The sequence below is a fragment of the Hemibagrus wyckioides genome, linkage group LG18, assembly GCF_019097595.1.
Source record: "Hemibagrus wyckioides isolate EC202008001 linkage group LG18, SWU_Hwy_1.0, whole genome shotgun sequence".
NCBI classification, from domain to species: Eukaryota; Metazoa; Chordata; class Actinopteri; order Siluriformes; family Bagridae; genus Hemibagrus; species Hemibagrus wyckioides.
In genome coordinates, this window is record NC_080727.1 from 22,401,326 (window position 1) to 22,423,965 (window position 22,640).

Sequence of the window (22,640 nt, forward strand, 5' to 3'; positions counted from 1 at the left end):
CCATAACATGCAGTGGCAGGTGAAGTGAATAAGACTGATGGCTCATCGATGCACATGGGAAGCGAAGGCTGGCCCGTGTGATCCGATCCAACAGACGAGCTACTGTTGCTCAAATTGTTGAAGAAGTTGAATGCTGGTTTTGATAGAAAGGTGTCAGAATACACAGAGCAGGACGGGTCAGGGATGTTTTGGCAGCAAAAGGGGACCAACACAATATTAGGCAGGTGGTCATAATGTTATTCCTGATCAGTGTACAACTGAGGGTCAGAAGTCCAACACCTTAACTACTAAGCTACCACATCCCTGTCCTTACACAGTTTACATTTGAATACTGTACCATGATTTTATATTTTATGACACAACAACACGTCAGTACCAAGAGTTTTAATGAAATTATCATCAGCTCTCCTTTATTCAGAAATGAATGTGACCACTGCAGTGACAATTTTTTCCACTGCAAAATCAAAAAGCTCCTAGATTTAAAATCTACATTTGCTCCTATTTAGGCGTCCACAAACAAATCTTTCTGTTTTGATATTTAACAAATTTATTCAGTTATATGTTTAGCCTCCTGGGGGTCCAGTGGCAGGATCCTGCACTCTCATTGCTGTGGCCTGGGTTCGAGGGAGCTACCCCAGCCCCTGAGGAGTTAACTCAGTGCTGGTCCCAAGCCCGGATAAAATGGGAGAGTTGCGTCAGAAAAGGAATCTGGTGTCGAAACCTGTGCCAAATCAAAGCATGCGGACTAAATAATCCACTGTGGCAACCCCGAACAGGGAGCAGCCGAAACAACATTGAGTTATATTTTCCTACCAGTGTTAGCCACTCATATTTTCAGCCAAAAATAAAATCTCAAGCTGAGTATGTCATTGGAGCGAGCAGGACCCAGTTGGCAGGAATTCATCAACATAAGCAGCTACAGCTTTAGACAGGTAGGTCATGCTCCCAAATCGGCCACTGGGTGCACTGTCATAAAGTAACCTGCAGACACCGTTGGATCGATCCTTTTCCAGGAGAGTATCATCTGCTCCCAGGTCTTTCTGTAATAGAGGAGACACAGATATATGACAGTGTTCTTGTGTTCTTTCAGATGTATGTATGTAATGTTTTTTATTCATACATAACATACAAAAGTCTGTAAGGATGTAAAAACATTCTAAATGGACATCTGAAGCATTTTGATATTAGTCTTTTTTTGTTTTTCATATAAAACCAAAAAAGGTTTGTGAAGAAGGTGAGATAGATTTTAGCCCAAAACCTGGTTGTCTCTGCCATGAGGTTACAGAAAAAAACCGCAGAAACTTTTATGTGTGTCTCTAAACTTATTACACAAACTGCTTAGTACTATTTTCCAAGTGAGGCGTCATTAAATATTAATCGGAAGGATCTGAATAATATTGAAAGAGGAAATTGGACTACCTAACGAAATCTTTGTTTTGAAATAGATTTGTAATTACTACACCCATAAGTTAAGCCCTCATTATTTTTTCTGCATTCATTATGGCCCATTTTCATCTATATTTTTTTTGAAAGGCACTATGTGATTATGCATGTGAGGGTTACCTGATCTTTATAGAACATGTCGCTGGCTATTTGCACAATCTTTTCTACATGAATGATGCTTCCTATGTTATGGATGTCCACTTCAGCCAGCATGGTCAGGACGAGGATCGTCTCCACCAGCAGCTGCCTGTACTCAGGCTGTGGGACACGGTTCAGCACGGACTCAACATGCACGGCAAACTTTATCTCACCGGGAGTCATCTGATTAAATTTAGTAAACACAAAAACAAATCATCTGTATTGGTCATTTATTACACCATACCTTATTACTGCCATTACTATTACTGTATTCACCTCTTTTGTGGTTGATGATGGAAGGACACACCCTTCAATAGACAGTCCATGACACTTTCAATCAAAAGGGAAAGAAGATTTAGATTTAATAACTTCCCGGCGCAATACAGCCCTCAAATTAACCGTGCTTCTGCTGACCTTTTGTAGGACCTTCCAGACCTTTTGGTAGAAACCAACAGGTACTCTATTGAGAGCTCCATCTAAACGGCGACGACGAAGCCACTGACCTTGTGTACTGCCCTGCACTGTAGCTTCCAAAGAACCTTGAAATGACTCAATGGAAGGAAGTCTGTACCTCTGACAGAAACATAAGTGCTTATTAGCAAAGCATTAGTGCAGAATATTAGCTAAAGAATTCTTCACTACAGTTTCCTCTGAAATATTTGAGTTTTGTCACGTGCAGTACTCACCCCTGACTCAATGCTGTTAATATCCAAGGAATGCACCGATAAGGGCTTAAAAATAGTTTTAAAAAGAACAGAAATTAGCTTGTTTTCTCAAACAACTGAAAGAATGATAAGGAATTATTTATCGTTTGAATCTGATGCATCGTACCAGTTTGATGTCACTCTTTATTTGAGTGCTGCCTTTTAATTGACCTTTTGCAGAACCAGATTTACTCTTGTCCTGGATAGAGATGGCCGGGCTGACCCCGGGTCCAACAGAGCGCACTGAAATACACATGTACACATAATGAATCACATAACATCAGTAAAAACTTCCACAGAAATCTAATTAAGGTCATTGAGCCTCATTTAGGATATGAGCACTTTGATGGGTTCCAGCATAGACTATATTGCCAAAAGTTTTGGGACACCCCTCCGAATCATTGAGTTCAGGTGTTGTTTTTCAGGGGTTGGACTCGTCCCCTTAGTTCCAGTGAAAGGAACTCTTAATGCTTCAGTTTCATACCAAGACATTTTGGACAATTTCATGCTCTTTGTGGCAACAGTTTGGGGATGACCCCTTCCTGTTCCAACATGACTGCACACCAGTGACCAAAGCAAGGTCCATAAAGACATGGATGAACAAGTTTGGTGTGGAGGAACTTGACTGGCCTGCACAAAGTCCTGACCTCAACCTGATAGAACATCTTTAGGTTGAATTAAAGCGGAGACTGCGAGCCAGGCCTTCTCATGCAACATCAGTGCCTGACCTCACAAATGGTCAAAAATTCCTTTTTTCCACACTCCTAAACCTTGTGGAAAGCCTTCTCAGAAGAGTTGAAGCTGTTATAGCTGCAAAGGGCGGGACAACTCCACATTACATTCATGTGCATGGAAAGGCAGATGTCCTTAAATAGTGTAGCATCGTGGAAAGCAAAACTTTCAGTGCAATTTACCTTACAAAAAACACTCAACTTTATTAAAAATTGATGTATGTGAACTAAGTGTTGTTGTTCTTTTGGCTGATCCATGTTTGGGATCGCCAGAGTTGCCATCATTTAGTCCGCATGCTTCAATTTGGCACAGGTTTTTCACCGGATGTCCTTCCTCACACTATCCTCCCATTTAATCTTGGCTTGGGACCGACACTGAGAGCTAACTCTTCAGTGGCTAGGTTAGCGCCCTGACCGGGAATCAAACCCTGGCCGCGGCAATGAGAGTGTGGGATCCTGTTACTGGACCACCAGGAGGAGGGCATGAGGTCTAAGTGTAAATAGATGAAATAGATTATCTATTAACTCACTGCTTCTCTGCACTCTAAATTCTTTGCCACTGAGGATCTGGAGGAGGAGATTCTTCAGCTCAGAAGGGCTCAGGTTCATCAGACTTTCAGTAGACTCCTCACCTGAGTTGAAAAAAAAAGCCTCTCAACAGACAGAAACCCATAATTAATCAATTCATCAGTTATTTAATATAATCAATGAAACCCCACACTTTCACATCTAGTGGAGTCCATGCCTCGATGGGTCAGGACTGTTTTGGCAGCAAAAGGGGGACAAACCCAATATTAAGCAGGTGGTCATAATGTTATGCCTGATCAGTCTAGATTTAAAATTGGCCAGAAAACAGGAGAAGCATTTTCTCAGTTTAGGGGCCGAGAAATTAAATCATAAATCATAAAAATCATTGTTTTGATCAAATCATCACAACGTTAATTTTATAACATGCTTTTCTTAAGACATTTGACACTTCATATTATGGCACATGCAGGTCTGTGTGAGGATGATTTATTACCAGAGCACTTGAGAGACTGTGCCAGTTCAGTGGCCATGACCTGGATAATGAGGCCGATGCGAAGGCGGAACATTTCACTGAAAAGTTTTGGCTGTGTTCGAATGCTCATGGCCAGGTACATCATGATCTCCTGCCAACCATACACATGGGTATCAGTACAAACCCAATACAAAGAGCTTTAATTGTGAAAAAAAATCAGATATAGATTGAAGCTAACCTGAGTAAGGATCGCAATTGTGATGTTGTTCTGGCTGGCCTCATCAATAAGCCTGGCCAGCTTGTCTGGGGGCATGGGGCTACATGGATGGAGGAAAGACTCATGTCACATGACTGAGTGGATTTAAATGGTACTGTGTATAGTATGCACAGGAACTCACGCTGATATGGTTTTCTCTCGTGGTTCAGGAGGAAGACCCACAGTCAGATGCTTCTGATGAGCCAGCAAATCGGTGCAAGCCTGTCATTAGAAGATGGACATTACATCAATATAATGTTACATGGCATGTTGTTTTCAATATAGAGTATATTTTATGCTGGATTCTATAACATCTGCTCTGACAAAGTTCCAGCTGTTTTGTATTAATGCTTGTGTTTTAAAGCGTTATTGCTTCTATAGTAACTAATACAGGCATAAGATTCTGAGCAGTGCCAGGTGAAATGATATATCACTCACCTCATCCAATTCTTCCACTTTCCTGCGGAGCATGCCACTGACCATTCGGATAAGTCCCCAGTGTCTCAGACTGGCTGCTTTCTCATACAAGTCACTCAGGAGTCGCTTTACAGTCCAGCCTTTCCCATGCAGGTTGGTATCCCAGTCCATACCTCTAACACATTCACACACATGTTTACTAAAATGACTACAATACATACTCAAATTATGTAAAGTGCACATCATTTCCTGCACATCATTCAGACTGGACTACACACTGCAGTATAGTGTGTCTAGTCCACTCTTGGCCTTATGAGAAGTGTAGATTAGATTTCTGGGGGTGTTTTGTCATACAGTCTCAGACAAGAACCTCAGACTAGTGATGCGTCGTTCATTTTGAACGATTCCTTAATATGACTCTGGAACGACGAGCCGTCTCATTTTAGACTGTGCATGCGCAACATCCTATAGGTCAGGGTTCCTCAGATCTTGCCCTGGAGGGTCAATGCACTGCAGAGTTTAGCTCCAACCCTGATCAAACTCCTCTACCTGTGATTTTCTAATGATCCTGAAGACACCGATTAGCGTGCTTAGGTGTGTTTGATTAAGGTTAGAGCTAAACTCTGCAGGAAAGTGGATCTCGTGGGGCAGATTTGAGGATCCCTGATATAGGTTATGTATGGGAAACATGAATAGTTCATCTCCTGAGTCGTTCATTCATCACGTGACAGCTTCATAGAAACAGAAATGATCAGTTCATCTCCAGAGTCTTCGGGCGTGAGTCGTTCATTCGTTCATCACGTGACCACTTCCTGGATCGGTATCTTACAGACAATAATACTAATGTAATGTTGTATAATTTGTATAATTTATACGTTTTTTTTATAATTTTGGAATTATCATAAAATTATCAAAAGACGTGCAATATGTGATCAGTGTTTGTGTAAGTAGGTGTGTCGAGGTAATTAAACACGTAACACTGTAATTATATTCTGTTGAAATGAACAAAATGATTCAAAAATAGATTCGTTCATTTTGCTGAACGAGACTGAAAGATCTGAGTCAGTGAAATGATCCATCACTACCTCAGACACAACACTATATCATTTTACTTCCCACAGAGGGACGTGTCCGTACTTGTCCTTATAAAAGATGTAGAGGATATCAGCCTGGTCTTGTAGGTTTTGGCTTTGTTTCAGCATCTGCACCAGGGCTGGATAATCAATTCCACCATTCACATCTCTGGGTAGATTGACTGAAGGAGGTACTTCTGTCTGAGGGACCTAATTGAAGTGAAAGCATTGTGAGACACAATACAAACCATACTTTTTTTGATCCATTGTCTACAGTATCTGTAGAGCAAGAGACAGTAATTTCAACATATTTTCCTGTGATGAGAACAAAAAAAAGGAATTCACTTGAGATATACACAGATCAGGCATAACATTATGACCAGTGCCAGGTGAAGTGAATAAGACTGATGATCTCCTCATCATGGCACCTGTTAGTGGGTGGGATATATTAGGCAGCAAGTCAACATTTTGTCCTCAAAGTTGATGTTAGAAGCAGGAAAAATGGACAAGTGTAAGGATTTGAGCGAGTTTGACCAAAAGGGCCAAATTGTGATGGCTAGACCACTGGATCAGAGCATCTCCAAAACTGCAGCTATTGTGGTGTGTTCCCGGACTGCAGTGGTCAGTATCTATCAAAAGTGGTCCAAGGAAGAAACAGTGGTGAACCGGCGACAGGGTCATGGGCGGCCGAGACACATTGATGCACGTGGGGAGCGTAGGCTGGCCCGTGTGATCCAATCCAACAGACGAGCTACTGTTGCTGAAATTGCTGAAGAAGTTAATGCTGGTTCTGGTTCTGAACTCACATTTAACTGCCTTCTGAATAAAGTCCTAGATGTGGTAGATAAAGAATAGTTTAAATTGCTGGAATATTCCTTTAATCTGGACTTTTATGTACCTGGATTTCTTTATTTGTAAGATGGAGGATTGGTGGTGGGTCATGGAACACTTTTGTAGGGAGATACAGACGCACATCTGTGAAAAAAACAGAATAAATGTGAGTTTTAAAGTTCTCTTGGACAGGAGGTGTAACTGCTCGTGAGTAAGGCTGAACTCACTATGTATGTTCAGCACTTTGGCCTTGTGTACCAGTGACACCATCTTTCGAGTTTTATTCGCTGCAGCTCTGAAGCGGTTGAGTCCACCTTTAGTGGCACTGATGGGACTCTGCTGGGGAATGGCAAGTAGATGATCGAGGTACTCTGCCACGTCGTCCACCTCTGTGAGAACAAGACCAGTACAAAATCCAGTGGTGTGAATAAAAAAAAAGTTGGCGATCTTTTTTTCGTGTCATTATTTCATCATAAATTCATCAAAGCCTGTATAAAACAAAAATGAGGATGTGAGGACACCACACAATGGAGAAGTCCACTCACCACAATCCATAAAAGTGAGATGAGCGCAACAAGAAGTGTCCAGAAACGAGGCCAGTTTCCCAGTCTTCACTCTAAATATACATGACAGATGGTTTCTACATAACGTTCTGCATATAGGATTAAAGTTCTGCTTTACACAGTAAAACTCTAAACTTAAATTTGTTTAGATTGAAGCTTTTATGATGTGCTCAGTGAGCTTAGCGATTCGGGTGCTAATTTGTAGGTTAATGCTGTATTTTCCTTGTTCCGATGTTCAGTGCTTGCACGCTTACAGCGCCATTTAATAAGAGAAAATGATCTCAAACAAAAAGTAACAACAGTCAGGAATCCGTAAATTAGCTCTTAACTATAAAATGCATTGCAGCACTGAGATATGGCAGACTTTGGCTAGTTAGTGATCTATGAGATGATGAGAATGATGTGTTGCTGTCAGTGGGTAGTCAATTAATTTTGTGATTCATGTTGGAAACTGTTAACTGAAAGTGAAAATACAGTGGAAGTTCTTACCTTGCCCCACCATAGTAGCCATCTTGCAGCTTTTTCAAGGTAGAAAGTACAGCAGGATCAATTTCTTTGCCGTCTTCAGCTGAAATGAAGAAGAAAGCTTCTTGAAGACTTACTATTAATGTTGAGTACAAGTACATTCTCATAAAGTGGGTTCTCAATGGTTCCTTTCCAAACTTTACAACCTTAATGGGGTTTTCCTTGAGGTTAGGTGTTAGATTTAACATTTCATTTCCGATACTCACTAAGCATGCTCTGAGAGACCGGGAAAGTGACAGTAGGCCTGCCGGTCATCCTCCAACGAGAACAGAGGTAGGAGAAATCAGTACGGAGCATTTCCACAATCATCTTGTTATCCAGGGCCAAGTAAAACTGTTGAGGATCTATAAACTACAGACAAGTAAGAAAACAATCATTTAGACCGCATTCAATACCACAATGTACAGTATATCTTGTACTGCCAGATCATTGCAGCTTGCGATCTTTATCAAATTCACTCACTTGAGGTGTAAAGGAAAAGATGGTGTTGCGTATGATGTAGAATTTGGATGTCCCCAGCACACCAATACCGCGATATGGCCTCCCAGTCAGACCAAGTCTTTGGTTACGTCCTTTAAGATTGTACAGATTTGTGTTCGACAGATCAAGAAGATCTCAAGAAATATTATATGTAAGTCCCTGAGTCCTGTTAACACTTATCTTACCAAGTCTGGCATAGATGTGACTAAGAACTCTAGAGGGCTGAACTCTGATCGGATGAATGTCCTCCAGGGTCTCTGAATCGATCCCCTGGCTCTGTAGAAGGTGTTGAATTTCCTCCGTCTCTGCTAAAATCGACACTGAAAACAAGAGGGAACTTACACCTCGTTCCACAGCACAAAATCCAAGTGGTACTTACATACTGTATACATCTTACCCTGAACCACAACATCAGGCTTGGGTATGGTGGAGAAACGTCTGTTGAGGGGATCGATCTCTCCAGGTGCTAAGAAACCCTGAGAGATCAATCAAAAATAAAGAATGGCATAGTTATAATGTAAATTATCAACAGTTAATGTTTCATTTTTTGTCATTCTTTTGATTTTGAGATATTGGTAATACACTATATGGCCAAAAGTATTTGGATACCTGACCATTGCATCAACATGTGTTTCTTCCTCAAACTGTTCTACTGTAACCACAAAGTTGGAAGCAGACAATTGTCTAGAATGTATTTCTATTTTGTAGAATTAATATTTCTCTTCATTGGAACTAAGAATCCCAAACTCCAGCACAAAGTGAGCTCAATAAAGGCATGGTTTGCCAAGTCTGAAGTTGAAAAACTCTTGCGGTCCACAACACTGACCTCAACCCTATTGTAACCTAAATATGTAATCAGATGCACAAAAAGCACATACTGTAATGTTGTGAATGTTGGTCAGGTGTCCACAAACATTTGACCAAAGAGAGTATTTAAGGAACACATTCATTGGAGAACAAATTTATCCAAGAAACCTTTTGTGTACATTTAAGTAGACACTTTTGAACTTTCACCCAAGTCTTACACCAAGACTTTATTCATGTATAAGAAAAATCAATAAATAGTATTGAACTTAGTAATAATTACATGTTAAAATAAAGGCTTTACATGTATTTTACTGTAGCATGAAGGCACACATTATCGCAGGTGCAATACCTCTGCCAACAGGTTACCCAATATGTACAGGGACTGGGCCCATTTCAATGGACAGTTGCCCACTGGCACTCGTTCCACAGTGTGGGGATTGACATATTCTTCATCCACCTTATTTAAATAAAAGACACAGAGTTAGAGTTCAGGGTCTACTGGAATGAACCAGCATGGCCTCCTGTCTCATACAGTTCAAGGCCATAGACCCGGGACATTCAGACTGTAGAGTGTGCTATTTGTGTAATGGACTGTGTGATATTTAATAGAACAAACGAAAAACGTTGGAACAGTGGGTGTTGCTATGTCGTAAAACTTGGGGGTGGGGGGGGTCATGGATCAGCTGCCCAGCTCTTTCTTATGCTTTAATACTGAAGATGTTCATTCTGTAGGCATTATGTACATTAATGTTAATAAGCCTTTTGTAAACAAATTAAGATTTCATTGAAAAATAAGCATGTTTATTCTGACAGGAATTTAATGTAAAGAATCATATAACAAAATTCCATAAATCCTACAGTTTAGTCATGGAAAAGCTGATGCAATGGTGGCAATCAAGTTATTTTATTTTATTTACTTATTAAGATATTTTTTTCAGATTTTTCTGTATCTGTCTTTCAGTATTTGTTTTAGTTGTTTTCTAATCTGATTGGTCATTCACTGATGTACCTTATCTGGAGGAACACTGTAAAGCTCAGGAACAAGACGGAGCCCATCTTTTCCTTTGATCAGAATACCTTCTAAGGCATCTCGGTACTCCTGTACCTGCAATATCACACACAATCAAATAAACTTTATCCTACAATTCTGAAGTTCTGGCAATAAACTAGATAAATGCTAGAATATTTGACATTTTTGACCTGTATGTTACAAACCTGCTCACGACTATTGATAAAAATTCCATCCAGGATGAGGTAAGTCCAAAACAACGGCCATTCACACTCAATATTCTCAAAGAGCTTCAGCTCTGATGACTCATAGTATAAACGATTGGGATCCTGAGTAAACACATGCGATAAAAGCATTGCTCATGTGGGCAAAAGCTTTGGCCAGTTGGCTCAGAATAATATGTATTTTTTTATATGTATATATGTAAGTTCATGCAAAATGTATTTGACCTCTTTGGGGGTTTTGTGGCCATCTCTGAGAAAACGACAGCATCCATATCTGCCCTGTAAAAGAGTAAAATAATGAACTTTTAGGAAAGGTAAATGAACATTACATTTCTGGATGAACATAACACATTAAGAAGTTGGATCAATAATATTAAAACTGCTGCTTTTGTAGCTCTCAGACTTCATTATCAGATCACCTGCAGTCTTGAGATGATCTCCTCTTTAGTAATGTTAACAATGTCAACATCCTCGACTGCAAACGCTGGGTAGGAGATGATGGAAAGAACTCCAGCATCCACCTCTTTAGATGTGGAGGCTCTTGGCAGCATTGAGCTGAGGATTGACTGTTTGAGAGACAGTGAGTGAGGCAATAACTTTATGGTTGGACAATTAAATGAATACATCAGTACATAGATAGATACATGGATGGATGGATGGATGGATGGATACATGGATGGATGGATGGATGGATGGATACATGGATGGATGGATGGATGGATGGATACATGGATGGATGGATGGATGGATGGATGATGCCAGACCCTCCTTGGCTGGAGGCTGATAAAGGATAGGGGTGAGCTGGCTAGTGAGTGAGAATTGGCAAGTGACCAAATAGGGCAAAAAAAGGGGGTCTATAACATTCTATAACATTGCAGAATCACACTGAAATTTGTTTATGTTTATACAGAAAGTCACTCTGTATCCTAAACCATTGGCTCTGACAGTGGGGTCCCGGGGGTCCAAGAAGCATAGCCAAGGGGTCTGTGATATTTTACATTTTGTCACAGTGTCAGAAATCACAACTCAATATCAAAAACATTAAACTTATGATTGAAATATATTGTTTAGCTTATAGATACGGGCCTGTTTGACTGGTCAGTTGAATGGGTTTCATCCAAAAATCAAAGTCTTATATATGCTTGGATCTAAAGTGTTTTTTGGTAGAAGGTTAATTAAAAAAAATCTCTATTGTCTCCAATAAATAGCCATATTATCTTACGCATATAGCTTATATTATTATATTATCTTACACATGGAAACAGTAAGGTTCCTGGGTCATATTTTATAGTTAAAAGAGTCTCAAGATATTAAGGCACTCCTAAATTGAAGTGGGTGTGGTTTGAGGTAAGATCCTGAGGTGGGGTAATGTAGCATTTCTTGTAAACTACTTTAGCCTCATATTTCCAGTGCAAAAATAAAGAAACATTTGAAAAATAAGTTTTGTTTAAATGACTCTATTTGGGCAGTGGGGTTATGTATATTTGTTTAAATTCTGTATCTTTAATTCTTTTAGTAGTTCATTAAATATTTGTTAAAGAGACATTAAATTGCAGTATGAGATAAAACAATCTATCTCCTCCTTCCTCTTTTGTAATGTTTCAAAGCAAAAGCCAGTCTTACTTGGCAACGCTGAATGTCATCAGCCAAAGCGTGAACGACCGACTCTGGGCCCCCTTTGGCACCAAAGAGGTTTAATCCATCCAAGGCCTCCAGGGCTGCCTAAATACATCACAACTGGAGATCATTTAAATATATCCACACAGTGATCTACTCTTTTTCTAATCATATTTTCCAACGGCACTGGTTCACTGATGTTTTCAAAACAGACAGAATCTCTTACCTTTGCCATTCCAATAGAGCTGGCATTGATTTCAGGGATTCCTTGATTTGTCTTTTCGCCTCGTTCCCACATTCCAAAATCCTAAACACCATAACAAAGAAAACTGACTTACTTTTATGCCTATAGTAATATTGAAGAATAAGTATTTATATACAATTTTAATTGCCAAAAGTTTTGGGACACCCCTCCAAATCATTGAATTCAGGTGTTGTTTTTCAGGGGTTGGGCTCGGCCCCTTAGTTCCAGTGAAAGGAACTCTTAATGCTTCAGCTTCATACCAAGACATTTTGGACAATTTCATGCTCTTTGTGGCAACAGTTTGGGGATGACCCCTTCCTGTTCCAACATGACTGTACACCAGTGACCAAAGCAAGGTCCATAAAGACATGGATGAGTGAGTTTGGTGTGGAGGAACTTGACTGGCCTGCACAGTCCTGACCTCAACCCCATAGAACACCGTTGGGATGAATTAGAGCGGAGACTGTGAGCCAGGCCTTCTTCAGTTCAACATCAGTGCCTGACCTCACCAATGCGTTTCTGGTCAAAAATTTCCATAAACACACTCCTAAACCTTGTGGAAATCCTGACCAGAAGAGTTGAAGCTGTTATAGCTGCAAAGTGTGGGACAACTCCATATTAAACCCTACAGATTAGGAATGGGATGTCATTAAAGTTCATGTGAATGTAAAGGCAGATGTCCCAAAACTTTTGTCAATACAGTGTATGTTTAGTGGATTTGTGTATTTGTTGCACAGAACACTTACTGCAACTTTATATGCTGTTTCAATATAGAAGATAAGATTCTGGACAACATCGACCTCGTCGCGTGTGTATATGATGTGTAGTCCTGTACACCGTAAACCAAATATTAACTCATTCTGTTAGAATGCACTTATTCTTAAGAATTAAATTGGTTGAGAGCTTAGTTTTTGTGTTGTGAGCTTATCAGTGCTGACCTGAAGCTGTCATTTGAGCCAGGAACAGCAGAAAGATGGACGTAGCGTCCACCTGTAAATGACCCCAGTCCTGATCTCCAACCACAGTAGCACATGTTCCTGTGTGATACTTGGCATGCAGGCAGTCTGTGATGCTCTTGCTGTACTTAAACTTCTCCACTTTGTCCAGCTAGGAATACATCAGAAATCATAGATGTCTCTTAGTCTGCCCATGAAAGTATGCCGCATATATATAGACATATAGTCTTATTCTAATCCCATAGCATCAGACTGTATTCCAATAACTAAACAATAAATATTCATTTAGAACTATTACAAATCAGAACATATTCCAATGGCCAACCCAATGAAATCCAATAGTAACCCATTAGAGATCAGACCATATTCTAACAACTAATCCCTTAAATGTCCAGTAGACACCTTGTCCATTATGAATGCCATAGAAATCAGAACGAAGTCCAGCAGGAATCCATTAGAAATCAAATCATATTCCACTGACTAATACATTTCCGCTAAGAATCCCATATACATCAGACCATCTTCCCATTACTAACTCATAAAAATCCAATAGGAACCTGTTAGAAATCAGACCATATACTAATGACTGACCTGTACTGTATATATGCAATAGGAGAATATAAATCAGATTGTATGTAACTAATAAAAATCTACCAGGAACCCCACAGAAATCAGATCATAATCCAATAGGTAATGCATAAAAATTCAACTGGATTATTGACATGTCACTAAAGTCTTCTTAACTCCCATTAACAACCCTTTTTTCAATGTGAGCCAATCCACCATGCCCAATTCCAATTAACTTTCATGGGACTCCACTAGGAATTTTTCTCCCTATAAAAAAATGTACATTTGGAATGCTGATAGCTACATTTGTGTATTTGCTTATAATACTTAAAACGTTTATTCATACCTGTCTCGTCAAACACAGCAGCAAGCTCCGCATAAGCTTTACTACAGTCTGTACAGAGAAAAGAGAGAGGAAGTGTGAGAGAGAGAGAGAGAGAGAGAGAGAGAGAGAGAGCTGCATTGATTCCTGCTTCTACCCACTCCAACCTCCGTAATCAAAAGAGAAATAGGAGCTGAGCAATTTGCCCCCATGGCATTTCCACTTGGACATTCACTCTCACTTAAAGAAGACTGCTGGAAATTATAAATAGTACACATGACCATGCATTAAAAATACACGTGTTAAATGTTGAACCAGTAAATTATACTTGGTTAGAAATGTACTAAATGAATGATCTTGTTTAATGGTGCAGCTGCTAACAAATAAAAGTGTTTTTTAGATCAATAAATTATTACAGCATTTCAAAGACACTTAGAAATCTGTATTAGGTAGTATGATCCTCTTGGGTGTAGTATGACTGAAGAATTTATCAAATATTGTGTTAATGAGTTGGTGCACGGTGGCTTAGTTAGCACTGTTACCTCACAGCAAGAAGGTCCTGGGTTCGAATCCTGCGTTTGAACAGGCAGAAGCCTTTCTGAGTGCAGGGTACTCCAAAAACATGTACATTAGGTTGATTGGTAATTCTAAATTGCCTGTGTGTGTGGTTGTCTGTCTATATGTGTGGCCCTGTGATGGACTGGCAACCTGTCCAGGGTGTACCCCTGCCATTTGCCCAAAGTGTGCTGGGATAGACTCCAGCAGATCCCCGTGACCCTAATTAGGAATAAAGCAGGTATAGACAATGGATGGATGAGTCAGACTGACGTTAGCTATTAGATAGGATGGCAGTGTACTGAACAAACAGTTCCATTAGATGCCATAACTAAACCAAGTTAAATAGCTAAATGTGCACCTCTAGAATGAGACCTAGCCACAGTCACCTATGGCTTGCTTATAAAGGACACATTAAAATTCAATTAAAAGTTTTTCATTTATATTTTGAATTGACATATTCCTGTAAGTTGAAAGTCCAATACAAATAAAATTGAACTGAATTGAATTTAGCATTAACTAGCTAGTCTCTTGGTGCATATTTTAGGTCAGATTTAGGTTTATTAAAGCAACATAAATTATAGGTGTTCGCTAACTAGCAAGCTAAGCATAAGTCATTAGTTAGCAAGCTAACTTTAGTGACATGACAGTTAGCTCCTTAGCTGAGATAAAATGGGCACTGTAAAATACAGATGTTAATGGCGTACAAGCATAAACCTCTCCTGTTTGCTTGGAATAGTGTCTGTTTTAATAGTATGCTGTAAAAGCAAGTCTGAGCCCGCACTCTGAAACTGTATCAATAGAGGAAGTAGGGATATTAAGAGGAAGGCCAATGGATCGTTAAATTCATTCTTATTGTAATTCCAACTGTAACCAGCAGAGGGCTTTAAAAACAATCAAATGGATCCTTTAAAATGCCAGAAGACATTCTTTGTTCAATTTAACCTTAATTCCAAGCAATCGTCTCACAGTAGTAAAAGTAAGTGCACTAGCTCCAGAAGATGATAACTTATACCTGCTCCAGCTCATAGGCTTTGGCCTTGTCTTCGTCGCGGTCAGCATTCTTCCTGTAGGCCAGACTCAGGCCCCACACAGACAGGATACCGTACACATTGTCTCGGACCCAGGCATGTGGGAGATCAGCAGTTCCTGATAGTAAGCCTGTTACTGGATCCTTGGAAATTGATCACAGTAAGCAAATAGAAGAAAATACATAAAGAATTTTCTTTGTTTAATGTGTACATCTATCTTGATACGGTACACTGGAATGGCTGCAACATTCAGGAGAAGGTATTTCACCTTGGTATGGTCCACCATGCGGATAAAGCAAATGAAGAATTGTTTATAACTTCGCAAATAGAGGTGTGAACTACATGTAAGTTCCGATGCATGCAAGTCATCAGTCCAGCAAACAAAGAAAGGGTTTTTTCTTACCTGGTGACAGAGGATTGTTTTATGGACCATTCGTGCATAATTGTCAAGCCTGACTCCTGAATTGCTGCGACTTCTCATGATGTTTACCTCCTCACCCTTCCTGACGCTCAGTCTAAAGAGCTTCTCGGCACCTAATGTTATGCTGTCAATACCCAGGCATGTAATAGAACCAAATGTCAGGGTCTCAGAGAGAGGGGGGGATAAGACACTCCTCTGAAGGGCTATCGGTTACACTCCTGTCCCAGCTGAGGAAATCAGATAAAGGAAACTTTATTTCTGTTTTACACAGCTGAAAGATTTAAAGATAAATGGTGCAAAATCAGAACAAAATGTGTGATATTTTTCATTATATAACATTTAGTTCCGTTCTACTGATTTGGTTGGACAAGAGTTGGACATGCGAATTCTAGAAACCATTTTTGTTATATTAAAATTGCAACTACACTTACTATGGGCTGTCAGTCAGTCTGTGTGTTGGCATGGCAACATACAAACCTATGGAGTGCTGGAAAGGTCCCTGCCAGAACACCAGTGGTCAGTCTGGCAGGGTTTCTTTCATGTTATGTTCCCATATGCTTCTGTTTACGTTGTGTTTGCACATGTGCTTGCCCCGTCTCTGCACACCTGTTTCTTATGTCCTAATTACCTTCCCTATATACACCTGCTGTCTCCTGCTTGTTTTGCTGAGTCCTTGTCTTTTTATGGTAAATTTTAGTACATTTGGGATTATATTTGGAAGATTTGGATAAGTTTAACCAAAACCAATCGGAGCTGAGAATCACCTATACAATCACCTATACAAAGATCAGGCATAACATTATGACCACCTGCCTAATATTGTGTTGGTCCCCCTTTCTGCCGCCAAAACAGCCCAGTGCACTGTGTATTCTGACACCTTTCTATCGGAACCAGCATTAACTTCTTCAGCAATTTGAGCTTGTCTGTTGGATCATCTCATCAGTGAGCCTCGGCTGCCCATAACCATAACCTGTTTCACCACTGTTCCCCACCCCATAAGAGCTGCAGTTTTGGAGATGCTCTGATCCAGTGGTCTAGCCATCACAATTTGGCCCTTTTGGTCAAACTCACTCAAATCCTTACGCTTGTCCATTTATCCTGCTTCTAACATCAACTTTGAGGACAAAATGTTGACTGGCTGTCTAATATATCCCACCCACTAACAGGTGCCATGATGAGGAGATCATCAGTCTTATTCACTTCACCTCTCACTGCTCATAAAGCTATGCCTGATCTGTGTAATGTCAGACGTGTGGCAGGTAAGTGTTATTGCAGCATAAAATAAAGTAACCAGTCATCTTCCATTTATCAAATATAGACCAGACAAAGAGAGAATATGAAACCTTACAGTTATACACTAGATACAGTAAGAGTAAGTGGAGGTGGTGCACACTTGTTTTCATCTTATTCATGCATGTTCATAGAATCTAGATTTATGTAGGTGATGTATAACTCCAACTGTAATGGAGTAACTAACTGTAAAAAATTGTATGTCAGTAATTCAGAAAAGACATCTAGACAACAAAGAAAAAATAATCAAGATTCACATCATTTTTATTTGACAATCATTTCCCACAGCACACAGCCTCTGTAAACTGTACAGTAACAGGTTACAGTAATAAAGATCCTCGAGTAATCAATCAAGAGCATATTTTATTTAGAAATGCAGTAATAATTTATATTGAGTAATGCATTATCAAGGCCTTTAACAGTACTTGGTTTTTTTACAGTACAATTTTCAGAAAATAATTCACTCTCAGGTGCAGGCAATAACAAAACACAGTATATAAATATATCACTTTTCTTGATAAAATTAATTTATAATTTGCATTAAATTTTCTATACTTATAAAACACTTTTTTTTTTATTTTATCGAGGCATTTCAGGTTCAGAACTCGGAAATCTGCATAACACGATATGTCTGAGTTTAAAAAGTGTAGCTGATTAACCTGAGATGCCTCTTTAATGTGCCGGCACTAAACATTCGAGAAGTATATTTTGTATAATGATAAGTACACATAGAGTTAAATTAATAATATATTTACAATAATTTAACTATGTGTAATACACAGACAAACATTTCCTGTTTTTTTTTTTTTTTGTAAAGCTGGGCTTTATATTTGTAGATATTTGAATATATAATTTCAGTAAAAATATGAATATTTACATATTTACATATTACCTCTAGATTTATTTAATTTTTTTAATTTAAGCAAATAATTTGCACAGTAAAAATTACACAGTTTGTATATTTGCAAGTAAAAATGCACAGGTTGTGCTGTCCTTACATAACAATTCCATTAAAAAGAATTAATATTTATAAATCTGTATCGCTCTCGTTTTATATACCTCTCTTGTATTTGCGTGGTTGGCAGCAGCAGCAAAATTCTTTTAGATCAGACACTAGGACTTAACAGGCACGTCAAAAGAGCAAAAGCCGTTCCTGTGGAGAGTAAACGAGGTCAAACTGAACGTAAATTTAGCTGTAAAGTGTCTGTCAGGTACAAATACATGCAAGAGTATACTGTATACAGAAGGTAATCTTTACTCAGTGTTGTTTACCTGCAGAGTCCTGTAGAGCATTCCATATGATCGTGACAGTAAGCACCATGGGGTTTACTGGCCAAGATTCTCCACAGCGGAGTCATGCGAGCTTTACGGTTCAGTACAGTGTCTGACCGCTTGATACCTGATGTAGAGGTTAGTGTTGGTGCACTGGAGGTCTGAGACACACATTAATAATAGCAGCATATCATTTCCTGTCTTCTGTAAAGCTGCTTTGAGACAGTCCATCATTAAAAGTGCTATACATATAGAAGTGAACTGAATATTATTAGTGATGGCAACATATTACATGCAAACTCAACTGGTATGTATGAGTGTATGTAAAAATATTTACCTGGTTCATTGAGAAAAGCAAAGCCAAGAGGCACAATATGGTTATAGTTTGGTTGTAGCTCTGCATGCTGGCGGTAATTCCTTCTTAAAAGCTTAACGCTGGTCCAGTTGAGTCCAGGAGATCAGTCTGGCGTTCTAAAGCTGTAGGACAGTCTTTTTATGCCTCGCTCTGCTTTTATGTCCCGCTGTCACTGACACGCTCATGGCTCCAGTGAAATCACCTTGTCCAAATATTTGATAGTTGAGATAATCTCCAACCTGGCAGCCATTCATTTCTTGTTACTTGACCTTTGGGGGCATAATGCAAAGTTTATATCTTCAAATTCTGCCATGAATAGTAGATGGTAGAAAATATTAGCAAGGATTTAAAGAGTAAACAAAAATAAGTTTTTGTAAGACAAAGAGCTGGATTAACTATACTAATACATTATGCAGTAATTCATGTATAAACATAGAATATGACAGAAAAAGGTGATGACCACATGTAAGCCTTAGACCAATTGTTCATATGTTTTGGAAAGGCCATGGATTTTTCATGCAATAGTCTGTTATATAATGCTTGTGGAGTTTTTTATGCATACTTTCTTGATTTCCAAAAGATCGAAACTAAAAACTCAACTTTATGATAGAATATATATTATATTATAGTGTACGTATTATTATATATTATAATTTAAACAAATTCACAATGTTACATTTGAAGGCAGCAGTCCAGTGTACGAATAAAGTTTAAGTGTGCAGTTCAAGTGTACTACATAAATGACTCCTTGGAGAAATCTTCACCATATCATATCAGTGGAATGTCCACTATTCAAGTCTCTGTATATTTAATATAGAATGCTGATACTTTCAAACTATGTGGATTAATATCAACTTAAAATTACAGGGTTACTGTTATAGAAACACCTTCTGACCAATCTGCAGCACTGTGGTAGAAATAAATTATAATATAGCATGGGCACATGCGCAAGAAATTACCCAGTAAGATTTCAGATTGTTTCTGTTCCAGGTACAGGTACGAATTTTTTTTGGATGCATTTTGTTGTTTATTTTCATTTATCTTTTTGGTTCAGATCACTGACCTGGTCATTTCATGTCCACACATTCTTCATTAAAGATCCATAAAATGTTTTCACATTGCTTTAGCTGATGATTCTAAATTGTACAGTAAAATATAAAAACAATGTACCATGAGAAATGTAAAACAAAAAAATATAATATATAATTAATTCTTTCTCATCATGTGACTCACTGTGTCATCCAGTTCACTCTAGTAGAGAAACAGTGATGATGTAGTGGTTGGTCAATTCTAGATCAGTCTAGTCACACCGGGTCAACCATTTCTAAACACTGTCCTTTAAATAGCCAATAAGGATTACACATCACACATAGGGCAGTGGTCTACTCCGTGCCCTTTTACCTATTTACCTATTTACCTGTTGTGTCTCTCTAATCATGCTTCTTCTGTTTCCGTCAGAAATGTGACAATAAATTAGAAGAAAGTTTAGTGAGTATTCCATTAAGCTTTCCTTTCTATATTTTTTTTCCTTTCTATAGTTTATATTTTTTTGTTATTGATTAGTTGTGGCTGTTAAATGAAACACAGTCTGTGAAATTATATTTAAATATAAACATTTTTAGGTAAGTAGTTATATTAAATATATAATATATAATGTACAATATCGCTTTTATATACACCGATCAGGTATAACATTGTGATCAGTGAGAGGTGAAATGAATAAGACTGAGTATCTCCTCATCATGGCACCTGTTAGTGGATGGGATTTTGTCCTCAAAGTTGATGTTAGAAGCAGGAAAAATGGTTAAGCGTAAGGATTTGAAATTTGTTCCAGTGATGTCTAGACCACTGGATCAGAGCGTCTCCAAAACTGCAGCTCTTGTGGGGTGTTCCCGGTCTGCAGTGGTCAGTATCTATCAAAAGTGGTCCAAGGAAGGAACAGTGGTGAACCGGAGACAGGGTCACGGGCGGCCGAGGCTCATTGATGCACGTGGGGAGAGAAGGCTGGGCCGTGTGATCCGATCCAACAGACGAGCTACTGTTGCTCAAATTGCTGAAGAAGTTAATGCTGGTTCTGATAGAAAGGGGTCAGAATACACAGTGCATGTGTATTTATTTTTGGCCCAACCGTTCCTTGAAGTACGAGCCGCATTCGCAGGATTTTCTTTCTTTCTTTCTTTTTTTCTCCATTTCTCGGATAGGAGCCCTTACAACAAGTTCATGACTAGTTTCATCATCCATACATGTGCCAAATAATAGCAGTGTTCAAGGCCTTAGTACTCACACCACTAGATTGACCCTTCAGAGCACATTAACATGCGCAATTAGAATTAGAATATATTGTATGAAGTATAGCATATTGTGTGTGTGTGTGTGTGTTGGTACATGAGTGCTCTTTGTTCACCTTTCTCCCTTTTTTTCTATCTTCTAGTTTGCCATATACTGAGTATTGGCTTCACAGGGGTCAAAAGCTCAAATAACTATCTACTGCTGTGTGTGTGTGTGTGTGTGTGTGCGTGTGTGTGTGTGTGTGTGCGTGTGTGTGTGTGTGTGAGCAAGCATGTGACTGTGAGTGTGTGTGTGTGTGTGACCACTCTCTATGCGTACTTTGGCCTGGATTTGTGATTCTGTGAGAATGCAGCTGATCACACTGTCAGTCATTTGGCTGCACAGAGCTAAAAAGAAAAAATCAGGCATGCCCGTGCAAATAGCCGTGTGTGTGTGTGTGTGTGTGTGTGTGTGTCTGTGCATTTCTCCATTTAAATATGTTTACTAGTTTGAGTGGTCATGATTTATTCAACCTATTGAATAGGTTGAATCTAACTGTGTGTTCTGTGTTTTTCTCCATAGTTTAAACTAAAAGGGTGTTGCTGATCAGGAACATTTTATAAGTCGTCATAGGATTGTGTAGTTGTCAGTGCTACGTGATGTAAATATGTACTCTCATGTGTGTCTTTATTATATCATTTGGTCAGTGTGAACTCACTTCACTGGCTGTGTGTATTAGTACAGATTAGAGCTCTGAGCAACTTTGATAGAAAAATATTGGAGAGAATCGAGGGGAAGGTGTACAAGACAGTGGTGACCACCAGCCATGCTGTATGGTTTAGAGGCAGTGTCACTGAGAAAGAGACAGGAGTCAGAGCTGGAGGTAGCAGAGCTGAAGATGTTGAGGTTCTCTTTGGGAGTGACACGGTCGGACAGGATTAGGAACGAGTCCATCAGAGGGACAGCTCTGATGGACGTCCAGGGGACGTCGGACGTTGGACGTTTGGGGGACGAAGTTAGGGAGGCCAGATTAAGATGGTTTGGACATGTTCAGAGGAGGGAGAGTGAGTGTATCTGCAGGACAATGTTGGACATGGAGCTGCCAGGCAGGAGGCAAAGAGGAAGGCCAAAGAGGAGGTATATGGATGTAATAAATAAGGATATGAAGCAAGTGTCGAGGATGCAGAAGATAGGGATAGGTGGAGAGAGATGATTCAGTGTGGAGACCCCTGAAGGGAAAAGCCGAAAGAAGAAGAAGAGCTCTGAGCAACTTGATCAATGTGTAAGATCTGTGAGAAGGTGAGGAGGGGGAAAAAAGTAAGAATTAAAACTGAGGATCGTGGAAAAAAACTGATCAACATTTAATAGTTGCCAATTTATTAGGTACACCTCATTAGCTTAGTTATCAGATATCTATAAACGATGTATCAATAAACGTTTAAACTAATTAAGAATTCAACCTACGGCAAATTGCAGTTGTAAAATATGGGTAAAAAAAACTACTGGTTGTGATATTACTGGAAAATAATGTAGATAGATAG

General features: G+C 39.2%; 2 protein-coding genes across 2 annotated transcripts; both read right to left on the minus strand.

The window, feature by feature from the left end:
- Positions 1–292: 292 nt before the first annotated feature.
- On the minus strand, positions 293–16,046 carry phka1b (phosphorylase kinase, alpha 1b (muscle)). Its single transcript, XM_058416159.1, has 32 exons — positions 15,897–16,046; positions 15,478–15,636; positions 13,932–13,979; positions 13,001–13,169; positions 12,809–12,891; positions 12,045–12,125; positions 11,825–11,923; positions 10,621–10,767; positions 10,427–10,480; positions 10,184–10,306; positions 9,978–10,073; positions 9,318–9,425; positions 8,559–8,637; positions 8,347–8,481; positions 8,144–8,253; positions 7,888–8,032; positions 7,646–7,724; positions 7,139–7,209; positions 6,821–6,982; positions 6,661–6,737; positions 5,827–5,972; positions 4,711–4,864; positions 4,415–4,494; positions 4,255–4,333; positions 4,038–4,167; positions 3,547–3,648; positions 2,413–2,528; positions 2,268–2,312; positions 1,996–2,154; positions 1,858–1,911; positions 1,564–1,764; positions 293–1,040 (listed from the first exon to the last, which is right to left on the minus strand). Exons 1-32 carry the CDS (start codon positions 15,972–15,974, stop codon positions 867–869), a joined length of 3,543 nt encoding a protein of 1,180 aa, XP_058272142.1. The 5' UTR covers positions 15,975–16,046; the 3' UTR covers positions 293–866.
- A 1,404-nt stretch (positions 16,047–17,450) lies between these two features.
- On the minus strand, positions 17,451–18,981 carry si:dkey-22f5.9 (liver-expressed antimicrobial peptide 2-like). The gene is made up of 3 exons (XM_058415193.1): positions 18,814–18,981; positions 18,477–18,637; positions 17,451–18,357 (listed from the first exon to the last, which is right to left on the minus strand). Exons 1-3 carry the CDS (start codon positions 18,877–18,879, stop codon positions 18,318–18,320), a joined length of 267 nt encoding a protein of 88 aa, XP_058271176.1. The 5' UTR covers positions 18,880–18,981; the 3' UTR covers positions 17,451–18,317.
- Between the last annotated feature and the right edge of the window lie 3,659 nt (positions 18,982–22,640).